Raw genomic sequence first — 21,623 nt, forward strand, 5'->3', positions numbered from 1 at the left:
GTGTTTCTCAATGACCGGTCTGTGGACCGGAGCCGGTTCCGTGGACCGGAGCCGGTTCCTGAGATCTCCCTGACAGAGTTTAGGAAGGCAGCAAGCAGGTCCCTGGTATCAAAAAGGTTGAGAAACACTGATCTAGGGGATTTAGTTAGTTTTTGTGCTTTAATAATAGAACAGACTGAAAATAAATGAAAACTATGATTCATAACTTCACAAGTAATAGACATTCTTTAAAAAAACCACACACACACACACACGTTGGTCTTTTTCCCCTTTGGATCAATATTTCCATTTATTCCAACTGGAAAAACATTTGTTGTTTTAATACTTAGTCGTGTCTTTCTTTTTTTTTAAAAATAATCATCATCACATTCTCCTTACAAACAACAAAAATTTCCTAGCAATAGTCTGTGGTATGGAGACCTCCATCTTCAAGATTTCCTGCATTCGTTGCTTTTGACAGGCAATAGGTTGTTCCCAGTTACAAAATGCGTTACATTTGGTCCCAATCCTGCAATGGAATCTGCCTTTGTGGCTCTAACTGCAGGAATGGGTCAGGAGCATAGAGGTCTTTCGGTGCCTAACTATGCAGACAGGTGCTTTTGTAAATCCCACTAGGTGCCTAACTCCCATTGACTTTCAGTGGTGCCTGACCTGCTTAGGAGCATTTGAAAATCCCACGAGCCGCTTTGCTGCATCTTTAGGCACCTAAATACATTTGTACCTCGGCTCCTTCTGCCACTGACATCAATGGGAATCTTACCATCAACTCCAATGGGCGACTGGTTGAGCCCCCAAACCCTGCACAATATAGCACAAAAGCTGTCATGACCTGGCAACACCCTGGCTGGGAACATGTCAAAGAAACTGCACCCATATTACAACCCTACAGAAAATCTGCCCTCTGCACTGTCCCATGTGGGCACAGTAGGGGACACACCTTGATGTCAGGACCCAAATGGTTTAAAACATACAGAGAAAAACTCACATCACCACAGCACAATACATTTGAGTCCTATTTATATAACACTTTACCATGTTGATGCTTTTGTAGATTGATTGTAGCTCCAAATAATGGGCTCAATCCCACCCTTGGACTATGCATGCCAAACTCCTATTGACCTCCAAGGGAACTTGACAGGGCATAGTTCCAAGATGGAATGAAGCCCAATGTGATTAGTTTGTATTCATTTTATAATGATTATGTAGTAGGCAGCATTGAAGATTCCTTTTGGTAATGAACAGCAGTTAACATAATCCAGGAAACTAGAGCACCATAAGACAATTCTATACTCAAAACGACGTCATGCTGACATCACACAATTGCACCATTTACACTTTTATTTACTCCAAATAATAGTTCAAAATTTAGTAACATCAGCATTCGCTACAGAGATGGAAAATTCCTTCCCCAACTTTGGTTGTTAAAACTTTGCAGACATTTGGTAATTGGTTCTATGCTATTTGACAAAAAAGTCACTTTTGCAATTGTAAAGACTCCTGTATGTCACTGATAAAAGTAACTGAAAATCGAAGGTGTGAGCAGACTCCAAAACGCCATCTAAGCCTCTTTAAGATTGAACAAAGCATAAAATGTTCTTTTGATTTCCCAGGAATGAAAAGACTTAACCTTGCTCCCCAAGATTTCACTGATATACTTAATACATTTGATGGCAAAATGAGAAGGAATTCTGAAGTACCATTTGTTTAGCTCTGCCTGAAAACAATTATGAATATGCATGCCGTTTCCCAGTGACTCCTAAGATATAGAAATTCCTCTGATATTACAAAATACAAAAATATTTTCTCCAAACTCTCATTTACATTGCATTTACAACAATCATGGAAATAACTCAGACTCCAGCACTGACTGAGAGACAAATTACTTACCAAAATGGGTAATGAAAATCAAAGCGCATTAGGAGAACACGAGCTATTCGCAAGCTGTTGATTACAGTGAACAGGGGTAACTAAACCATATGGACTAACTGGACTTAAAGGAGTGGCAGTATTTAGGAAAAAGAGGGACAATACTAGGTAAATATTCCAGGCTAAAGTGAATTGTTTTTTTCCAAAGTAAAATGTGCAAAATATATTCACCGAGCCAATGATTTATGACTACTTATAGAAGCCAATCTACAACCTTCTTACAAATCCCCAGTCTTCAGGGCTTTTTGTTACAATAAAAAGCGCATATAAGATCTAAAACAGTGCAAGGTTATGAGTTAATTTACATTCTCAGAAAGTGCCCAGGCAGTGACACTGTTACGATATGATACAGTTTTTGCTCTTTTGTCTTTTTCGGCTGTGTAACTGTCCTCTGCCACCCAATGTGGAAGACTTGGGCATGCCATACGATCCATATTTGTGCAGAAGCTCCTCGCTGGTGACGTATCGGAGACGGGCCGGTTGCGGAATTGGCTCCCCAAGGAAATAGCCTTCATTGTCAGACTCTGAAGAGGAGGAGCAGGTAGAACACCAGTCATATTCGGCAAAATAGGGGCCCCATCTATCCCCCAGATGGTTCTGCAAAGCAAGATCCGACACAGTCCTTGGACACTGACCATACAGGTCTCTGCGGGGACCCTGTTCCATTGTCTCTCTGCAGCTTCTCTGATGCATGAATTGGTCATAGTCCTCTCTGGCTCGCAGCGAGGGCCTCTCTTTCAATCGACAGCACTGTTCGCTGGCCAGATGGAGGGCGTTATCTGAGCGGGAGCGTCTGGACCGCCGGGGTCTGTGTGGGCGGTAACGCCGATCGTCATCCCGGAGATTAGTTCGTCTACGGTGCGCTCCGCTCATAGGGGGAAGCCTAGCACTATCCTGTCCAGGAATTTTGTTCCCTGGAATCCCGCTGTCATACTCAAAACTCTGATGCATCCTTCCATGCGATGGCATCTCTCTGTAACTGACGGATTGGCAAGGTCGCGCAGTTCGGCTCCATATCTTGGTACTGTTGCACAGACAAGAGGCTACGGACTGACTCGGCACTTCTAAACTGCACAGAGGAATTCAGCGTTCCCATGTTACTCATCTTCTCTGAGACATTCATTCCAGAATCTTTGCTCAGATCAGGCATTGAGAATCTAGAGAGATGCTCCTGGCGCTTGGTGCCACCGTCCGCAGAGAGTCCTGGGGGGGAGGAGGAGAAAAAAGGCCGATAACATGAGAATCTTCTATTGCAAACAGCACAACGCGAGGAGCTGCACTTGCTTGGCAAAACCGATCCCAATTGTCAAAGCAACCAAGGCCCAGAGCCTTAGAAGGTATTTAGGCACCTAACTCCCATTGGAATCACATCTGAGGATCTGGATGGGAGTGATTTTGGGTGCCTCACTTCAGACACCTGAAGGAGGCATGATTTTCACAAAGCGCTGAGCACCCCTGCTTTGGTAATCAAGGCTGCTTCAAGGTGGCGCAAGTTGCCCCCCCAACTCCCCCCTCCACCAAAAAATTGAGGGTTTCCAAAATCACCAGTCACTTTTCAAAACCTGGACTCAGTCTCCCCTCATATTTCTATTAGGACATGACTGAAACTTTGTGAGAACAACCAGTGCTACCCCGACAACGTTCATGCTTCTGTAGCAGCATTAGGCCTTCTGACCTATGATGGCCCATTGTAATAACTAGTGACACAATCAGACACCATTCAGAGACGTCAGGGCTGTACTTTGTGTAATACTATTTAGCCACTAAGCGGAGACATGGCCACAAATGGTTGAGCAGACCCAAATGCCATCCAGTAGAGGACACTGGTGGCATAGGTATTCTGGAAGGACAGAGCAATGTACTGTCACAAAGCCAAGGCCACCAGAATGTCACAGCGATTGCAATGATAGAAGCCAGACCCTGCTCCAAAAGCACAGGCCTCCGCCACTTGAGCTCAAAAAGACTCTCCCTTAGCTGTTAACAATATAGGGTCTATGTGACAGCACTGTATGGTCTATGTGACCCAAAGAGGAGCAATTCTGTCACCCAGGAGAGGGCACTGGTGCAAACAGACATGAGCCAGTTCACTACAGTAGTTCACATTGTCCCCACACATGGATTGGAAAGAGGAAACAGTTGCTTCCATGGCACCTTATACTTGCCCACTTTGGAGGGCCTGGGGCCTGGCCAGGCTGTGGTAGAGAGGTATAGGGAGCCAGGCTAATGGCGGGCCTGGGCCTGGCCATGGCTGTGATGGAGAGGTATAGGGAGCCAGGCTAATGGCGGGGCCTGGGGCCTGGCCAGGCTGTGGTGGAGAGGTATAGGGAGCCAGGCTATGGCGGGCCTGCGGCCTGGGCCAGGCTGTGGTGGAGAGGTATAGGGAGCCAGGCAGACACATACACCTTCCTCCAGGGCCATGGAGCTCCCCAAGACAGTGCTGGGATTCTGCAAAGCTGCCCCTGAAGGACCACAAGGGGAGTCGGACTGCTACACAGGAGCAGGGTTTACCAGTACAGACTGGCCCTAGCCTCCCTGGGAACTGGCTCATTTGGAGGGAATGATCAGGGATCCTTGTGTTGATTCTTTGTCCCAGAGTCTCCTCTTGTAGGAATGGGGAGCAAGCTAATATTAGCAGCTAGACGTACAGAATGGCAACTGGGTGGGAAGTCAGTGGCTCTTAGCAGCAGTAGAGGGCTTGTTACAAAAGCACAGGTTAGCTCAACATCCCCTTGGGAATGGGAACTAGAATACAGCCCACGCCCTTCACTGTTCCTCCCAGTTCTGCTCTCCCAGCCCGAGAGGCTCAGACTATCCGCCCACTGGCTTGGCAACTGGCTGTGCCCACGGCTCATGTTGCATTCTCTAGATGCCATGTCTCAAAAACGATTTCAGCTGCAGTCTAGTTTAGCCCAAATCCCAGGGCGAAGGGTGACTTTGGCATTTTTTGATAACCTTTCTGCGCAAACTAATTGGTAAGATCTCTGTACCATTAGCATGATGCATGCCCCTTATTCCATCGCTGAGAAATTCTGACTCTGTAAATTTGTTGAAAAAATTCACAAATAAATTGCTCTGTTTTACTTAATAAAACTTTCCATTGATTAATCCGCAGCCTGACTTCTTTGGCATAAGCCATTTTCTGGCAAACTTCATTTTATTAAGGCCAAATTCTGCTCTCAGTAACCAGTTAAAATCTAGAGCACTTTGGTCAAAATCAGGATGTTACTCTGAACTTTCTGCATAATTTGGTCCCTGAAAAGCAGCTGTTACTTGACAGAAAAGCTTCAAAGATTGACCAGGATTATCAATGTGCTCAGTTTTAGCTTATCCTACTCCCGCTGAAGCCAATGGGAGTGTTACCATTGCAACGTTGCCAACTCTTATCATGAGTCTGACAATCTTTGGTGTTTTTCTTCCAGCCCCAACTCCTGGAGTCATGTTATTATGTGAGAATCTCAGCTTTCATTTTAAACAAAGTATATTTCTACACCTAATGGTTATAGAGAAAAGCTAAAAAATGTGTCTCCTAAAGACTCAAACACCAAAGTCAAATAAAACAATGGTGCATTTTATTTTTTAAGCCAATCTCATGATTGGGGGGGTATGAGACTCATGATTTGGAACATTTGGAATTGGCCACACTGACGTTAATGGGGCAGATTGAGGGCAATCCTGCAGGCTTTTGAAAATCCCACCCATAATGTCTGTTTAGAAACAGTCCTGCCTTACGCTCGATGCCATTTTCATTTTTCCTTTCTCATTTCCCCCCCGTCATCACTATTGATATTTTCCTGGCAAATGGATCTTTGCTGCTTGAGCAGTTATCTTCTCCTCCTCCTTGTTCCCCACTCTGTCACACCAGTCCCTTCTCTAGCAATCAGTTTGGGGATGTCACAGACGTGAAGCTTCAAATGAGGAATAACTGGCTTTTAATAATAAGGAACAGAAACCACTTTGCATTATATAGTTTGAAATACCTCTGTGTATTTCCACAGCAGCAATGGATTGAGCCTCAATATCCTGTGAACCAGACACAGGGAAAGAGAGCAAATAATTTTCCTTACACACACAGCAAGCCTTCTCAGATCAGACTTTAGAACCCACATCTCTTCCCTTGAAGTCCCATGCTTCAACCGTGAGGTTCTGTTAAAAACACCCCGTTTCCTTTAATTCATCATCAGTAATAATAAAAATTACTATCCAGGGAGAATTCCATACAATACAGAAGTAGATCTAGAGCTGAACAATGGTTTTAAATTATCCAGGAGATAATTTAGGATCCTTAATCCCATCAACAAGACACGTGCAAAGGAAATGCATGTGCCACTGTCACACTGGGGCTCTTCTCATGTTCGAGATATGAAATTCTAAAGAGATTATCATTTATTTCAGGTAGTGCCCATGATGCGCTAGGCCAGGGGTTCTCACAAGAAACTTTTGGTGCCTCAGAGTGTGGCCACCAACTCTTGCTGGTGGCCGCTCTGATAATTTTCATAAAATACTTAACTTTAGGAAAAACAAATATACACATATCCACATCCAAATCATTGTCATTTATTTAAGTAGGGGTTTCTGCTGACTCAATAAAAATAATAATGTACAATTCTCTCTATTCTTTACTGGACCTAAACAGAATAGAAACAAAATAAGGTGCTTTGCAAGGTCATGTCTTTTTGTTATTTCCTTTGCTTTTTTGATTCCTTTTTTTAAGAGTTGCTAGCTAGTAAGTCTGCTGCTGTGAAAACTGATATTTGTATGTTTGTCAATCATCACTTTTCACAGCAGATTTACTAGCTAGCTGGGAGCAGTGAAAAGTGATATTAACAACATAGAAATATCGCTTTTCACAGCAGACTTACCAGCCCCAGCACAAGCTGGGTGACAAATTAAGCCCTGGACGAGTAGGTGGGAAGGCACCGGGGGGCCAGGGGCAATGTAGGGCTGAGGGAATTGGCGGGCTCCAGAGGCAATGGGGGATTGGTGAGCCCGTAGCCGGAGCTTGAAGCCTTGCAGCTGGGGGATGGAGCCCCACAGCCAAAGCCTGCCACCCGCCACCCCAGTGCGGAAGCCCAAGCCCCATGGCTGCCCCTGGGAAGGTGGGGAACTCACATCGGCTGCCTGCTCCTTTGGCACTTGTGGCACCCGTGGTGCCCATGTTCCAGCAAATTCAGGGCCCTGGGCGCTTGGCTCCACTCATGTTCCCCACCTGCTGGCCCCACACGCCTGCCGCCCCTGCATGCCTGCCACCCCTGCATGCCTGCCCCGCACCCTGGGGACCGGGCGGCTGCCCCCTGAGAAGGGAGCAGTGCTGGAGGCAGGGAGAAGGGGAGGAGGCAAGCGGCACATCAGCCCCCCCGGCCCCAGCAGGCAACGCCTAGGCCTGGCCCTCCTGAGCAGTAGCCTGGGGCGTGGGTGAACGTCGTGCCGGGGGGACGGGGAGGAGACAAGCTCCCCCAGAGCTCGCTGCTGCTGGCCGTGAGAGGGCTGGGGGGAGTCTTCCTCTCTGGCCCCAGCCCTGGGGAGCCAGCCTGCTGCACCCAAAAGTTCAAACTCCTCATCCCCGGCCCAGCCCCACCCCAGAGTCTGCACCCCCAGCCATTGTTCTCGCCCCCCCCCGACCCCAACTCTCTGCCCCAGCCCTGAGCCCCCTCCTGCACTGTGAACTCCTCATCCCCAGCCTCAGTCTTTGCTTAGGAGTTGGCATTTCTTTCCTTTATAAGTGGTTCTTAGGGGTGCATTGCTGTGGGTGCTAGACTGCCTGATTTGCAGGCCTTGTCTGTACTGGGTGATTTTACACCAACGTAGCTGCAATTGTGAAAGCCCCTAGCGTAGACAATCCATGCCCAGTTAACCATGACTTGTGCTGGTACAGTTTATCTCAGTGTGAATCCCCAGTGTTGACAAGCCCTTAGTAAGGTGACAACTCCACTTTATCTTAAAAAAAAAAGAGCTTTACAAAAACAAACCCTTAAGACCCACAGAAAAATGTTCCCCCTGTTATTCTTTTAAATTCCATTGAAAACACTGGTTTTACAGCAAGGACAAAATTCCATCAAGTGTTCGCAACCCGAGTGTTACAGCACTGAGAACTTGGAAGCACCTTAATGGATTTTCATTGTCCAAGTTAAGAGATGCGCAGACTGTGAAGAGTCAAAAATAGGTACAGAAATACCTGTTTACAATATCTGGCTTTCCGGCTGGCCATGTCCCCAATAACAGAGTTTCGCCTTTACCTCCCACTGCACATTAATGAAGATTTACCCTTTTAGATTCCTTTCATCTTGGTTACTAGGCTGAAATATTTGTATAAGAGTTAAAACAACAAATCCAGTTAAATCAGTGCATCCCCAGTCGTAATGCTCTGCACAACCATGCCAGTAATCCAGTTCTGCCTGCTCTCCAGCCTGGGAGAGGAAAGGAATCTTACCCCCCACCTCCACCCTCTGCCCCAGCCCTGAGCCCCCTCCTGCACCGTGAACCCCTCATCCCCAGCCCCACCCCGCAGCCCTTACCCCCAACCCTCTGCCCGAGCCCCTCCCACATCCCAAACCCCATATCCCTGGCCCCACCCTGCAGCCCTTACCCTGCCCCCCAACCCTCTGTCCTACCCTGAGCCTCCTCCCACACTCCAAACCCCTCATCCCCAGCCTCATGCCAGAGCCCTCATGCCCAGCCAGAGCCCTCATCCCCTCCGCACCCCAACCCTCTGCCCGAGCCCCTCCCATGCCCCAACCCCCTCATCCCCAGCCTCACCCCAGAGCCCCCAGCAAGAGCCCCCCCTCTTACCCCAATCCGCTGCCCCAGCCCTGAGCCCCCTCCTGCATTGTGAATGCCTCATTCCTGGCCCCACCCCCAGCCCTGACCCCCGCACCCCAACCCTCTGCCCTACCCCAAGCCTCCTCCCACACTCCAAACCCCTCGGTCCCACCCCATTAAGTTTAATTAATTAAAATTAATTAATAATAATAATAAATTAATTATCATCAACAATGGATAAATTCTTAATAAAGTTACCCAGAGGAAAAAGAACAAAAGGTTAATTCATCAAGTGACGGCCTGAGTCCGACACCCAGCTTGCAACCTTAGACGAAAGATGCGGGAAATCTAAAAGATCAGAAAAGGAGTTTTCATCAGTCTTGGCTGTCAAGATTTATGTGGTTGGAGTCCAGTAGCGAATTAGACAAAGCTTTTTGTTTTTGGGGGTGATTGATCCAAGAATGCTTGGTTGTTTCTATATTCAAAAGAGTATTAAAAAAGTTGATATTCTTAGTGAAATATATTTTTCTTACAACAGTGATATTGTGCAATATAGGGAAACTGTTAAATGCTTCCTCTTTCCAGTCCATTTTTACATTATTTTAAAAAACATATATCAATTTACAAGGCAAGTATGGGGGAAGGGTGGGGGGGGACTTGGACCCGTTCTGGGCACCACCAAAAATTATGCAAACATTTCCCCACTGGCTCCAGAGAGGGACAGGGCCCAATCCCTGCTGGCAGCCCCAGGAGAAGGGCCCCTGCTTTGCCCCCCAGTCACTGCCCAGGAGGCTGCGGCTGCAAGAAGAGCCTCTGGTGGCCTCATGCGGCCACATTTGAGAAACATTGTGCTCGGCGCTTTCCAAATAGAAGAGGCACAATCCCACCTCCAGGGAGTTCACAACCTAAAGACAGTCAGACAGACAGGTTTGTGGAAGGGAGTACAACATATAGACAGTTACGTTGCTACGTGCCATTAGCGCTGTTACCCTTTTCAAAGATGTCCGAAGGAGGAGAGGGAGGGTCATTACGGCATTGATGATTAGGTTGAAATTTGTGTTTGGTGATCACGGGGTCGCCACAAGCATCAGAGGTGTGATAAGGTTGCCAGTGACCGACATAAATTGAATGTCCAGACAGACCTCCTTAAAAACCTGGCTAGAGATTGAGCTGGGTGGGGCTACATCTTCAAGGAGGCCATGTCTTGAGGATGGCAACATGCTTCCACATTGTACAATTGGGTCAGAAGGAAAATAAATGGCATGTGGCTTTCTGGTTGGCTGCCACGTGGTCCTACTCTTGTATACTGGCAACCCATCAACCCATGGAACTTCAAGCCAGGAGTGTGACCGCAGGTAACAGCAGCTGTAATAGTGAAAACGAACAGAACTGCAGAGGGTAAACATGGCCAAAGGTTACTTGACAACAGAACACGCCATGGCAACGCAATGCTTGCCTGTTGATGGAAAGGGACAAGAGGTACATCGCCATAGGAACAGCAGAAAGGGGCAGACGGAGCATCAGAAGGAGGAAGAAAAGTTCTCAAGCAAAAGCGAAACGTCTGCTAAAGAGAAAGGCCCTCTCCTCTCTGATGGACTCACCAATACAGTGGGCCTATATAAGACTCTCTATATAAATTACACAGTTAAAAATAGGACCAATTTTCAAAAGCTAAAGACCCCCAGAGCTCCTGCCACCAAATTTCTCCCATGCTTTCTCCTTCCCATCTCCTCACAGGAAAAGTTTGGGACAAGTGATATGTCTTGTACACACTGTGCATCTGCATCACGATCTTTGCTCCCGAACAGTACTGCTACCGTAGGAACCTCTATGACCGAGGAAGTGGGGGGGGGGGCGTGGAAGGGGTGGGTTGGAGTTGGCCTTTAAGGTGCTTTGAGGTTCTCCGATAAAGGCTCTAGAGAAATGCTAAAGGAAACTCAATGGGATGTTAAGCAGATAAGCTATTTAGGCATCTAATGACGCAGAAAAGTGCCTACATCTACATCTTTAGGTGCCTAATTCCCTATGGAAATCTGGCCCTGAGACAATGTGTGTGTATAGATACATGTGTGTGTGTGTGTATGACACACTCACAAACACACATACAGTTAACCACAGTTACAGTAGTTAACAGCAGTTCCCTGACTCCACCTATTGTGCAGCAGAACTACTGCGTGATTTGAAGCCTTTTGACATTACTGTTGGTCATTTGTATTGCAGTCAACTAATGGTTAACAAGGTGGCTGTGGAAGCTTTTGGCTTATACATGACATTTATCCACATTGCCTCAATGTACCTTTGAGCTCAGTTTGAAAGTGGCAGGGTCTAACAGGGCCCAGTACTGGGATAGTTATATGCCTAGTAACCGCTACAGGCCCCAGAGGTGCCAGGTGCCAGTTTAACCTGTTCCTCAGCATATATGAAATCCTCAGCTACTGTTGAGCTGATGTAGTCCTAAGACGTGCCCTATCGCAGCAGATGGGCATTGGGAAGGTAGCTGGGAAAAGAGGGTGTGTCAGGAGTGCCTCTGCTGTCTGGCTAATTCCAGCTGCCAGAACAATGCCTTGGGGCCATGGGCAGCCAGGTGTAAATTAGAGCAGCCTTTGGGTTGCTCTGATTTGTACCAGGGGTCATGTTTATAGCAGGGGCTCCTGCTCACTCCCAGAATTGTGTCTCTCCCAATTAGTACATTTTAATATAAATTGTGTTCACTGCTAAGGTGACTAAGGTGCAGTTGAGGAAACAGGAACCTAAGTGTCCACTCCATTACACAGGGTGTGTAACCATTATGTGAGTGTGTCCCCTCTGACATCAGTGGAGATTTACTAATGTAAAACAGTGTGACAGAGTTGAGATCCAGGCTCTACTGCTCAGATCCACAAAGGTATTTAGTCTCCCAACTTCCAGTAATTTCAGCGGTCTGGGCCTAGATCTTTAATTGTGCTCAGTACCTTCCAGACTCTTCCCCACTCACAACACACACTGAGCTATTTTTCTTGAGAACTGATAGTCACATAGAAAAATGATTTCAGAATACAGGGCAAGTGATGCAATGTTATCCAATAGTGGGGTTTAAGCAGCACTTCTTAGGTCCATGGGATTTTGGGGCTCTTCACCCATGGAGCCTCGTTATTAAACACACATCAAGATTTAGAAGACTGGGGGAATTGTTGGTTACAGCATGAACCCAGTTCTGACAACATCTACTGTAATCACTGCTGAACAACTGCAGGGTACACTACTGCACACACTCTGAGAAGCCCCCTGCACTGTTCCCGGAGGAAAGACACTCCAAAGCAAACAGGAAGTAAGTCAGCTGTCCAGCAGCTGCATATCATCATAAAGCTACTCTGACCATACCCGTGGAGTGAGGTTAGGCCCGCCATAGCTAATGGGGAAACCAGCTTTTCATTATCTGGCTGTTGACTCGAAATAACTTTGCAAAAACTAAACCAAATCCGATTGAAACTTCACAAAGAAGATCTCATGCCAGCATAATTTTTTTCCTACCAAGCTTGAAGCAAACTGGAGAAGGTGTTCGTGGAATATGAGGGGGTCAAAAAAAAATGAGGTGGGCTTCACTTTAGAAGATTTCCCCTAACTTTTGCCTCCTAATCTGTCAAAAAATAACTTGGCCTAGAGACTCCAAATTTGTTTTAATCTTGTTGACCTTGGCAATGAGGGGCACGTTTCACTGGTCTGAGATTGCTGAAGGAGGAAATTAGCTCATTAATCAATGGCATTGATGCAGATATTAGGAACGCTGTGGACTCTTAAAGTGAGCAAAGCAAGGACATGTGTTCTCGGCTATTCACAACCACAGGCTGTGGAATGTCTAAAGCACCTAAAATGCAAGTGGAACTTTGAGGCTGAGCTACAGGAGATGACTTAGTGATCCAAACACCAGGGCTGTCCCCACTGACTTCAATTTGCCATTGATTTCAATAGGGCTAAGATTTCTAAAAGTCTCCAAGAAGCTAGGTTTATACCTAGGCAATAGGTTGGCTCAAATGTCTTGATTGCTGTGGCCAAACATTAGAAAATCCATCATGCATTCAGGAAGGCGATGGATTTGCCCTGGTGTCCTGTACCATCCTTCTCCTGCACCCACTCTCATGCCACATGCTGGCTGAAGGTACCCACCTCACCAGGGGCAGCTGCAGTTAAGGGCATCATATGTATAGCATTTGTAAAGTGCTTTGGGCCAAAAAGGTACTTTACTGGGATATCTCCTAAGATATTAGTCGCAGTGCATGGAGTTGGGCCCATGCAAAAGACTTTTTGCAGGATAACGGCTTTATTTTAACAATAATGAATGGTAATAATGGCTCTGCTTAAGTGTTGTATCTCCTGCTTGATCGAGCAAGTGCCAATAAGTGGGTTCTAACCAGGTGTCACCCATTTTAACTCATTACTGTGCACAAGGACTGGGTTCCCTGTTGCTGTGGCATTCTTACAACTAATGTGACTTTGCAACCAAGCTGTCTATGCTGTGCCGTATAAACCACAATGGCCTAGGTTCAGGGTGTCAGCAGCAAATGTAATACACATATCTGCAGGGTTTGAGACGTTCTCTGTTAGCGAGGTATTCAGCAGTAGTGGGGTTTCATATTAGTCGCAATTATGGTCTCAGATGTGTATTGACCCTCCCTGGAGGAATGAGGAGACCTGAGGGTAATATTCAAGTAGTGCTGTGTTTCCATAATATAGATGAATGTACCATTAACTTTCCATTTTCTCTTTTTTCAGGCATTTGTTTTTTAATTACGACTACAAAATCCAGGGTGATGCCCTTTAATTACTGATATTTATTTACAGCCCCCTTTGCTCCAGCTTAATGATGTGTTTTGTCTGGGAACACAGTTCATAATTTGATCAAGTGAAATGTTACCCTGGAAGAAAGAGAGAGGGACCCTGCCATGCAAAGGATATTTTTCTATTAAAGAAATTTGAGAATCTGTTTCACCAGACTATCCAGGCGAGCGGAAAACTTACTCTAGCCCATGGCTGGAGGACATTTTTATTGTACAAATATAGTCTCCCGTTTCCCCTCACATCTGCAGGACCTTCTGAAATGTCCATTTTGATTGGGATTAAATCACCATCTCCTGATGACTCTTCAAAGTCTCAGTGTGAGGAGCTGGAACAACTGGATAGCCTTGCCAAGCCTACTGCCGTGTGACAGATGGCTCCCTGGTGCTACCAGAGTGTGGCACAGTGCAAAAGGCCAAGCATCTTGTTTTGCTGATTCACGTCAAATTGTTGAATGAAAGCACTTGCCTCATCAAGACACCATGATATTAAAGGCTACAATTATGGGGGACGGCAAATATCTCATCACACCCTCTGAGTTTCCAATTCCAAGCAAACACTAAAGTCTCAAAGCACGACTGACCCCATCTACGTTTGAGATATCTACCCACCCTCCTGCTGTCTCAGTGACAGCAATTGATCTTAAGCGACACTATTTCCAGTCAACAACTATACGGTTACAGGAGTACACTCCCCCTAATGTAGTTACACTGCACAAATATCAAATGAGGCTCACGCCTTGTAACAGCATCCTTGCGTAACATCAGATTAAGCTGCTTTGGTACAAACCCCGTTTGATGTCAGTGCAGTAAATTTACATTAAGGGTTTGCAGTGATGCGACTGCACTGACATAGTTACACTTGAAAGCACAGAAAGGGCGGGCAACGTAAATACTTCAAGGAGAATCTCAACTCATGCTGCATATTGGTAACTTCGAAGGCCCAGCCAAGGACAGACCTGAATGGAGAGCAACTAGCGATAAAAGCTGTAAACACTTGGAGAAAGACAGATGCACAAAACAATTTAAAAAAGGGCCAAGTTTCATGTCAAGTCTTCAAGGAGAGGCTTTAACTTCCGATGTGACATCTGTTCGTGACCTTGCTCCTTAGAGATTGGCTGTACAGCCACAAGAAAACACATGAGCTGCTGTGACACCATTATCAGATACGATGGATAGCCATGCACAGTTACACTGGTTCAAATGTCTCGGACGTAGGCAGGGCTTCAGTCAAAACCAATAACAATTACCAGTGTCCATGCTGGGCCATGGAAAACCAGACTTCAGATGAATGCACACATCATCTGGAGGTCACTCTAGACCAAGCTCAAGTTCCCCTAAAAGACTTGTGAACCTTGTGATGATGCACAAGACACAAGACAGGTTTTGCAATGGCTTTAGGGTTTCTCTGTGAACATTTTTGCACAACTCCAACTTAAATCCCACCCTCATGCTGTCTCATTGACAGCAACTGGTCTTAAGCCCATGCTTGATGCTTTGCTGAACTGGGCAGAAAGGAGGTTTCAATAATACTTGATTAGTTTATTATACTACTTGTGAATACAGCAATTCACTACCACTCCATTTCCTTACACTCACCACAGGGAATGGAAAGCAAGTCCTCTGTGTAGCATAATAACTGAGGTCTGAAGTGTGTTAAATGTGTAAAGCTGAGTGTACGTTTCCAAAATCAGCGTCTCCTGAATTGGCTTTGTTTAACTGCAGCTTACACAGGCAGAACAGAACAGCACAGAACAGCTTCTTTCACTTCTAACCTTCCCTCTCTCCCTGAAGCTGTTGGATTCTGGCTGCCTCTGTAGTGCTAGGTAGGCACTTTCTTAAGAACTGACAGCCCATGAAATGGGCTTGATTTTAAATTCCACCGCAGGAATTGAAAGGAACTTAAGAGAAAGAGGAGCAGTACTGTCAGTGACTTGTTTATAGCACAGCTTCACTCCACTTCGACCCTGGGATTTGCAGAAATAAAAGGGAACAGTTATATAACCACTGGAAATAGCTAAACGTAAACAAGGCTGGGAGAGAAAGGCAAGGAACTTTGTAATTCAGAGACAAGCGAAGTGCCTGCCAAGCCATTCATGATTCTAACACTTTGCCGTGCAGCCTGGTGCACTGTAAATCATGAAGATTTTCTAATGATTTCAGGATACGTTTCTTGTCACAAACGGCTCAGACACCCAGTGCACTGAAAACAGCCACTATGCCAATACCATCTGGGTGAGAGATTTGATTGGAAATGATTAATGCAGCGTGCCTGGTTTAACCACCTCATCCGCCATGCCTCATTAGTGAAGCCTCAGTCTTTGGGGTACTCAGTGGGACAATCAGGGGAGCTTTCTACACCAGTCATTCTGCAAACAGGACTCCCCCCCATTCCTCCCTCTGTTTTGCCTGCAGCCAGAAAAGACAGCCCCCTTCTTGCAGAATCCTTCTGCTGCTCCTTTTGTCTCCCTGCTTTGCAGTGGAAGAGTTTTCAGTAGGAAAGAAAGCTGTCAAAACACTTAGATTTGCACGAGGAACGGGCCGGTTATCATTTCAATGCATCATTTTGGGGACTAATTCAAGTTTTTCTCCCAACAACTGATTTGCAAATGAGAAAGATGAACACTGTTACAGGGCGAGCAACAGCTGAGAACGTGTGAGCAAACAAGGGAGCACCACACATTAGAGAAAGCACTGACAGAGCCCTCCAAGTGGCCAATGTTGGATTTTACGGCTCTCCACAAAACCAGCAGGATTCCATCTTGTAGAACACAACGTCCTGGGTTTGGAAGGGTGGCTGACGGGTCAGGGAAGCACAACTATTTGATGCACAATTATTTTCTTGCCACAATATGGGTTTCCAAGGATCCATTTCAAGTCTCATTTTCTTTTGCAAAACATATGCTTCCGTGCCTTTGTCTAAAATAAAAGTCCATGCCAGCAGCCTACTGTTTACCACCAGAGATGCAGCAACAGTAAACTAGCATGTACTCGCGTAAGGCAGGAGCATCTCAATATACACACAGACTGCCGGCCAAACTTCCAGGGGAATGAAGGAATGAAAAACAAAAGAGAGCACAGAGTGTACTAATCAGAGTTAATACACCTTGATATTGTCCTTGTCAGAAGGAGAATCTCAGGCTTTGCCTGTTTGACTGGAAAATGCAAGGGTATCTCTCTCTATATTTTGAAGTTGCAATAAGTCTGCTAAGTGCTATTGCCCAGTGACTTGAAAGAAATGTTCCATTTTCCCGGGCTGGAAGGGAAGGGGATGGCTGAAGAGCTGGGAGAGGTCTCCCTGCCAGTGGAAAAGACAGCGATAGCTCAATGGAATTGGGAGCGGTGTGCTGCCTAGCTAAGTACTGGATGGTACAACAGTCTGGCTTTTCATCCACCACCCTATCACGAACATCCGCATTCTCAATGGGGGCGGGAGGGGAAGAGAAAAGAATATATGAGGAGTGGGATTTTTAGCAGTGCTCAGCATTGGCCGCTCTGAGCTCCCCAGCTTTCAGGGACTTCAGTGGGCTTTTGGAAACTCCCACCAACAATCTTTCATCTACCTTTACAGCAACAAAGAAAAGGGAGAGGCTAGTTTGGACCCCCAGGTATTGCAAGTACATCTGAACTGTTAGCAGGGCTTTCCGCTTCAAATCCCCTCCTCACCTGGACGAAGAAAGGGAAACAGATTGAAAGCAAAGAGCCCGCCAGGTCAGTGTTACTGCCACTGCCGCCCCACTCCGTACACTGACAGACTCTCTCCACCCCTTCGCTTCTGATTCTTTGTCCGATGCAGGGAGGCAGATGGGCTTGGAAGCTGCCATGAAAGGCTGGGAACAGAGCTGCTCCAATGGGGTGAGACACTATTTGCTGAGTTTCCTGTGACAGTGGTCGAGTCTTGCCAAATATGGCTAACTTGGCACAGGGAGATGACTTTTTAAAAAGGTTTTTCCATCGTAAAAGGCCCTGAGCTTCAATGCCAGCATGAAACAACTTCTATTGTGATGGTCTAACATCCCTCTCTTCCCTTTTTGCACGTGAAGCTATAGTTTACAGAACATACTTGAGGGGAGCAGAGATGGTAATTCTCTCCCTCTCTGTTTACAGGCGGTCAGAGTTGCTATGAAGCTCAGCTGGAATTTCTACTTTAATTCCAGAACTGGGGCTTTGTTAGACACTGTAGCCTTCTTTTATGCATACCGCGTTCATTTTGTGGCCACCGTGTTTACTCTGCTAACACCCATTTTTCTGTCTCTTCCACCAGTCTGCAACCCTAGACTGGAAATTATTTTGGGCAGAGACTACCTGTTACATCTGGTTGGTCAGTTTTTAGAAGAACCTAATTGGGGTCTCTAGGTGTTTCGTGATATAAATAACTCCAGTAGACACCTGCCCTATACCTGTTGTCATAAATATAAAGGGAAGGGTAAACACCTTTAAAGTCCTTCCTGGCTAGAGGAAAAACCCTTTCACTTGTAAAGGGTTAAGAAACTAGGATAACCTCGCTGGCACCTGACCACAATGACCAATGAGGAGACAAGATACTTTCAAAGCTGGAGGAGGGGGAGAAACAAAGGGTCTGTATCTGTCTGGGTGATGCTTTGGCCGGGGACAGAACAGGAATGGAGTCTTAGAACTTAGTAAGTCATCTAGCTAGAGATGCGTTAGATTCTGTTTTCTTTAAATGGCTGAGAAAATAAGCTGTGCTGAATGGAATGGATATTCCTGTCTTTGTGTCTTTTTGTAACTTAAGGTTTTGCCTAGAGGGATTCTCTATGTTTTGAATCTGATTACCCTGTAAGGTATTTACCATCCTGATTTTACAGAGGTGATCCTTTTTACTTTTTCTTCTATTAAAATCCTTCTTTTAAGAAACTGAATGCTTTTTCATTGTTCTTAATATCCAAGGGTTTGGGTCTGTGGTTACCTATGCAAATGGGTGAGGATTTTTATCAAACCTTCCCCAGAAAAAAAGGGGGTAAGATTTGGGAGGATTCTGGGGGGAAAGACGTTTCCAAACGAACTCTTTCTCAGTAACCGGTGTTAGACGTTTGGTGGTGGCAGCGAAAGTCCAAGGGCAAAAGGTAAAATAGTTTGTACCTTGGGAAAGTTTTAACCTAAGCTGGTAAAAGTAAGCTTAGGAGGTTTTCATGCAGGTCCCCACATCTGTACCTTAGCGTTCAGAGTGGGAAAGGAACCTTGACATGGTGGCAGAGCGGTTGGATTAACTTGAAATCATTTTGAGATCAATTTGAGATTTTTTTAACCAGAAGCACAGATTTGAAAAGGAATTTTTTTTCCCTTTGGGCTGCTGAAAAGCAGGGTTTTGGCTGAAAGCAGTTTTTTTTTTTCTGCTTTGGGGCCAGAGCAGAGACAAAAGGGAATTGTCTTTTGTGAGCTGGAGTTTTCTCTACCTAAAGGCAGGGTAGTTAACCGCCTGCAGGGAAATTCACAAGTCTTCACAGACGTGAAGTTTTTTTTTTCCCTAAGAGCAACTAGAGGGGTTTTCTGCCTATTTGCCCGGAGACAAAGGTGTTAGGGGTTTTTTTTTTTTTAAGGATTTCTCTGTAGGCTGACAATCACTATCAGAGAACATAGGTATCATATTACAGCACAGCAAAATTTTACAAGCCAAGTTTTTTGTTTTGTTTTCTTTCTAACTCTTGGGTGTAAAGTTAGTTAAAAACAGAGAGGTTAGGATGATAGACTGCACGGTTCAACAAAAACTGGAATTAGCCAGATTTGAGGCTGAGGAAAAACAAAAGGAACATGAAAGATGGACAGAACTCATATGGATGGAGATGGAGGCACACGTGGCCAGGGAAAAAGAAATGGAGGCTGCCCACAGGAGGGAAATGGAGGCAAGGGACAAAGAGCTGGAGGAGAAGAGAGGAAGCATGTGGAGGAGGAGAAGGAAAAAGAGAGGAAGCATGCACTGGAGATGGAGAAGGCAAAGGCTCAGCAGAACATACCAACAATCCTTCTCCAAGTACCACTTCCCATCCCAGAAAGTTTCCCACCTACAAGGCAGGCGATGATACTGAGGCCTTCTTAGAAAACTTTGAAACGGCCTGCCTTGGGTACAGCATCTCTACGGACCAATACATGGTAGAGCTGAGGCCACAGCTCAGTGGACCCTCAGCTGAGGTGGTGGCTGAAATGCCTAAGAAACAAATGAACCAGTATGAACTGTTTAAAACCAAGGCGAGAGTCAGAATGGGGCTAACACCGGAGCATTCCCGTTGGCGGTTCAGAGCCCTAAGGTGGAAACCAGATGTGTCATTTACCCGACATGCCTACCACATTGTGAAACATTGGGATGCCTGAATATCAGGAGCAAGTGTTAAATCTCCAGAAGATTTGCCCTTCCTAATACAAATGGAGCAGTTCTTAGAGGGCGTTCCTGAGAAAATAGAATGATACATCCTAGATGGGAAGCCCAAAACTGTAATCGAGGTGGGGGAGATTGGAGCCAAATGGGTGGAGGTGGCAGAAAAGAAAAAAACTGGTCGCAGTTGGAGTGGATACCAGAAGGGACAACCTCAGACCACACACTACTACCGGGGGCAGCCCAAGGCCCCACCTACCCCCCAAGGAACCCTCCAGCCACCTTATCATCCTGCCACACCATTCTCCAGCAGCCCACCTCGCCCCAGTGACCCGTCAGCTGGACAATGTTTTAAATGTAATGAGCCGGGGCATGTAAAGGCCAAGTGCCCCAAGAACCCCAAAAGATTACAGTTCATTGCACCGGAATCACACCAGAGGTCCTCAGACCCAGATACCTCCCAGATACCCTTGGAGCAGTGGGAAACTGTGAGTGTGGGTGGGAAGAAGGTCACCGCGTGGAGGGACACCGGAGCACAGGTGTCGGCTATCCATGCTTCCTTAATGGACCCCAATTTAATCAACCCAGAGATCCAAGTGATGATTCAACCCTTCAAGTCAAACTCTTTCAATTTGCCTACAGCCGAGTTGCCTGTCCAGTACAAGGACTGGTCAGGAACGTGGACTTTTGCAGTCTATGATGATTATCCCATCCCCATGCTGTTGGGGGAAGACTTGGCCAATCATGTGAAGCAAGCCAAGAGGGTGGGAATGGTCAACCGCAGCCAGGCTAAACAAGCCATCACGCCTAGCTCTGTTCCGGAAACTTCTACCAGGACCCGGTCAGAGGTGATGGACCCGGACACCAGGACAATGTCTGCAACAGCAGTAGTGGATCCAGTCCCAGAGACCCAGACAGAGCCAGAACCGGAACCGCCGGAACAACTAGCACCAGACCCATTGCCAGCACTGAATCCAGTACTTGCAACTCCAGCACCAGAGGGCCCCACCGAACCTGAACCGGCAGCAGCCGATAACCCTATACAAGAGGCTCAACCGGAGCCTGAACCCCAACACAGTGCATCAGTGGAGAGCGGTTCAGTCAATGGAAACATCCCCATCCCCTACATCGCTTCCAGAGGGACCAAGTATAGGTCCACAATCCAGTGAGGAACTGATGTCTCCAGCATCAGGGGAACAGTTCCAGACCGAACAGGAAGCAGGTGAAAGCCTCCAGAAAGCTTGGATGGAGGCACGGAGCAACCCACCGCCTCTCAGCTCTTCAATCGATCCAGGTTTGTTGTAGAAAGAGAACTTTTATACAAGGTTCCAGAGTAGCAGCCGTGTTAGTCTGTATTCGCAAAAAGAAAAGGAGTACTTGTGGCACCTTAGAGACTAACAAATTTATTAGAGCATAAGCTTTCGTGAGCTACAGCTCACTTCATGATGAAGTGAGCTGTAGCTCACGAAAGCTTATGCTCTAATAAATTTGTTAGTCTCTAAGGTGCCACAAGTACTCCTTTTCTTTTCATACAAGGAAACTCTTTCTGGTGGACACCAGGAAGACTGGCATCCTCAGAGACAGTTGGTAATTCCAACTAAGTACCGGGTCAACCTCTTGAGCTTAGCCCACGATCATCCTAGTGGCCATGCTGGGGTGAACAGGTCCAAAGACCATTTGGGGAGGTCATTCCACTGTGGGGGAATGGGCAAGGATGTTTCTACCTATGTCCAGTCTTGTGAGGTATGGCAAAAAGTGGGAAAACCCCAAGACCAGGTCAAAGCCTCTCTTCAGCCACTCCC

At 46.3% G+C, this 21,623-nt stretch overlaps 1 protein-coding gene across 1 annotated transcript in view; it reads right to left on the reverse strand.

The window, feature by feature from the left end:
- Window positions 1-240: 240 nt before the first annotated feature.
- PRICKLE2 (prickle planar cell polarity protein 2) overlaps window positions 241-21,623 on the reverse strand; it is a 207,420-nt gene continuing 186,037 nt past the window's right edge. The window contains 2 exon segments of the mRNA XM_038411679.2: window positions 241-2,917; window positions 2,919-3,129. Coding sequence (XP_038267607.1) covers window positions 2,263-2,917; window positions 2,919-3,129 — 866 coding nt within the window. The 3' untranslated portion in view covers window positions 241-2,262.

Source organism: Dermochelys coriacea, chromosome 7 (assembly GCF_009764565.3).
Source record: "Dermochelys coriacea isolate rDerCor1 chromosome 7, rDerCor1.pri.v4, whole genome shotgun sequence".
Classification (NCBI taxonomy): Eukaryota; Metazoa; Chordata; order Testudines; family Dermochelyidae; genus Dermochelys; species Dermochelys coriacea.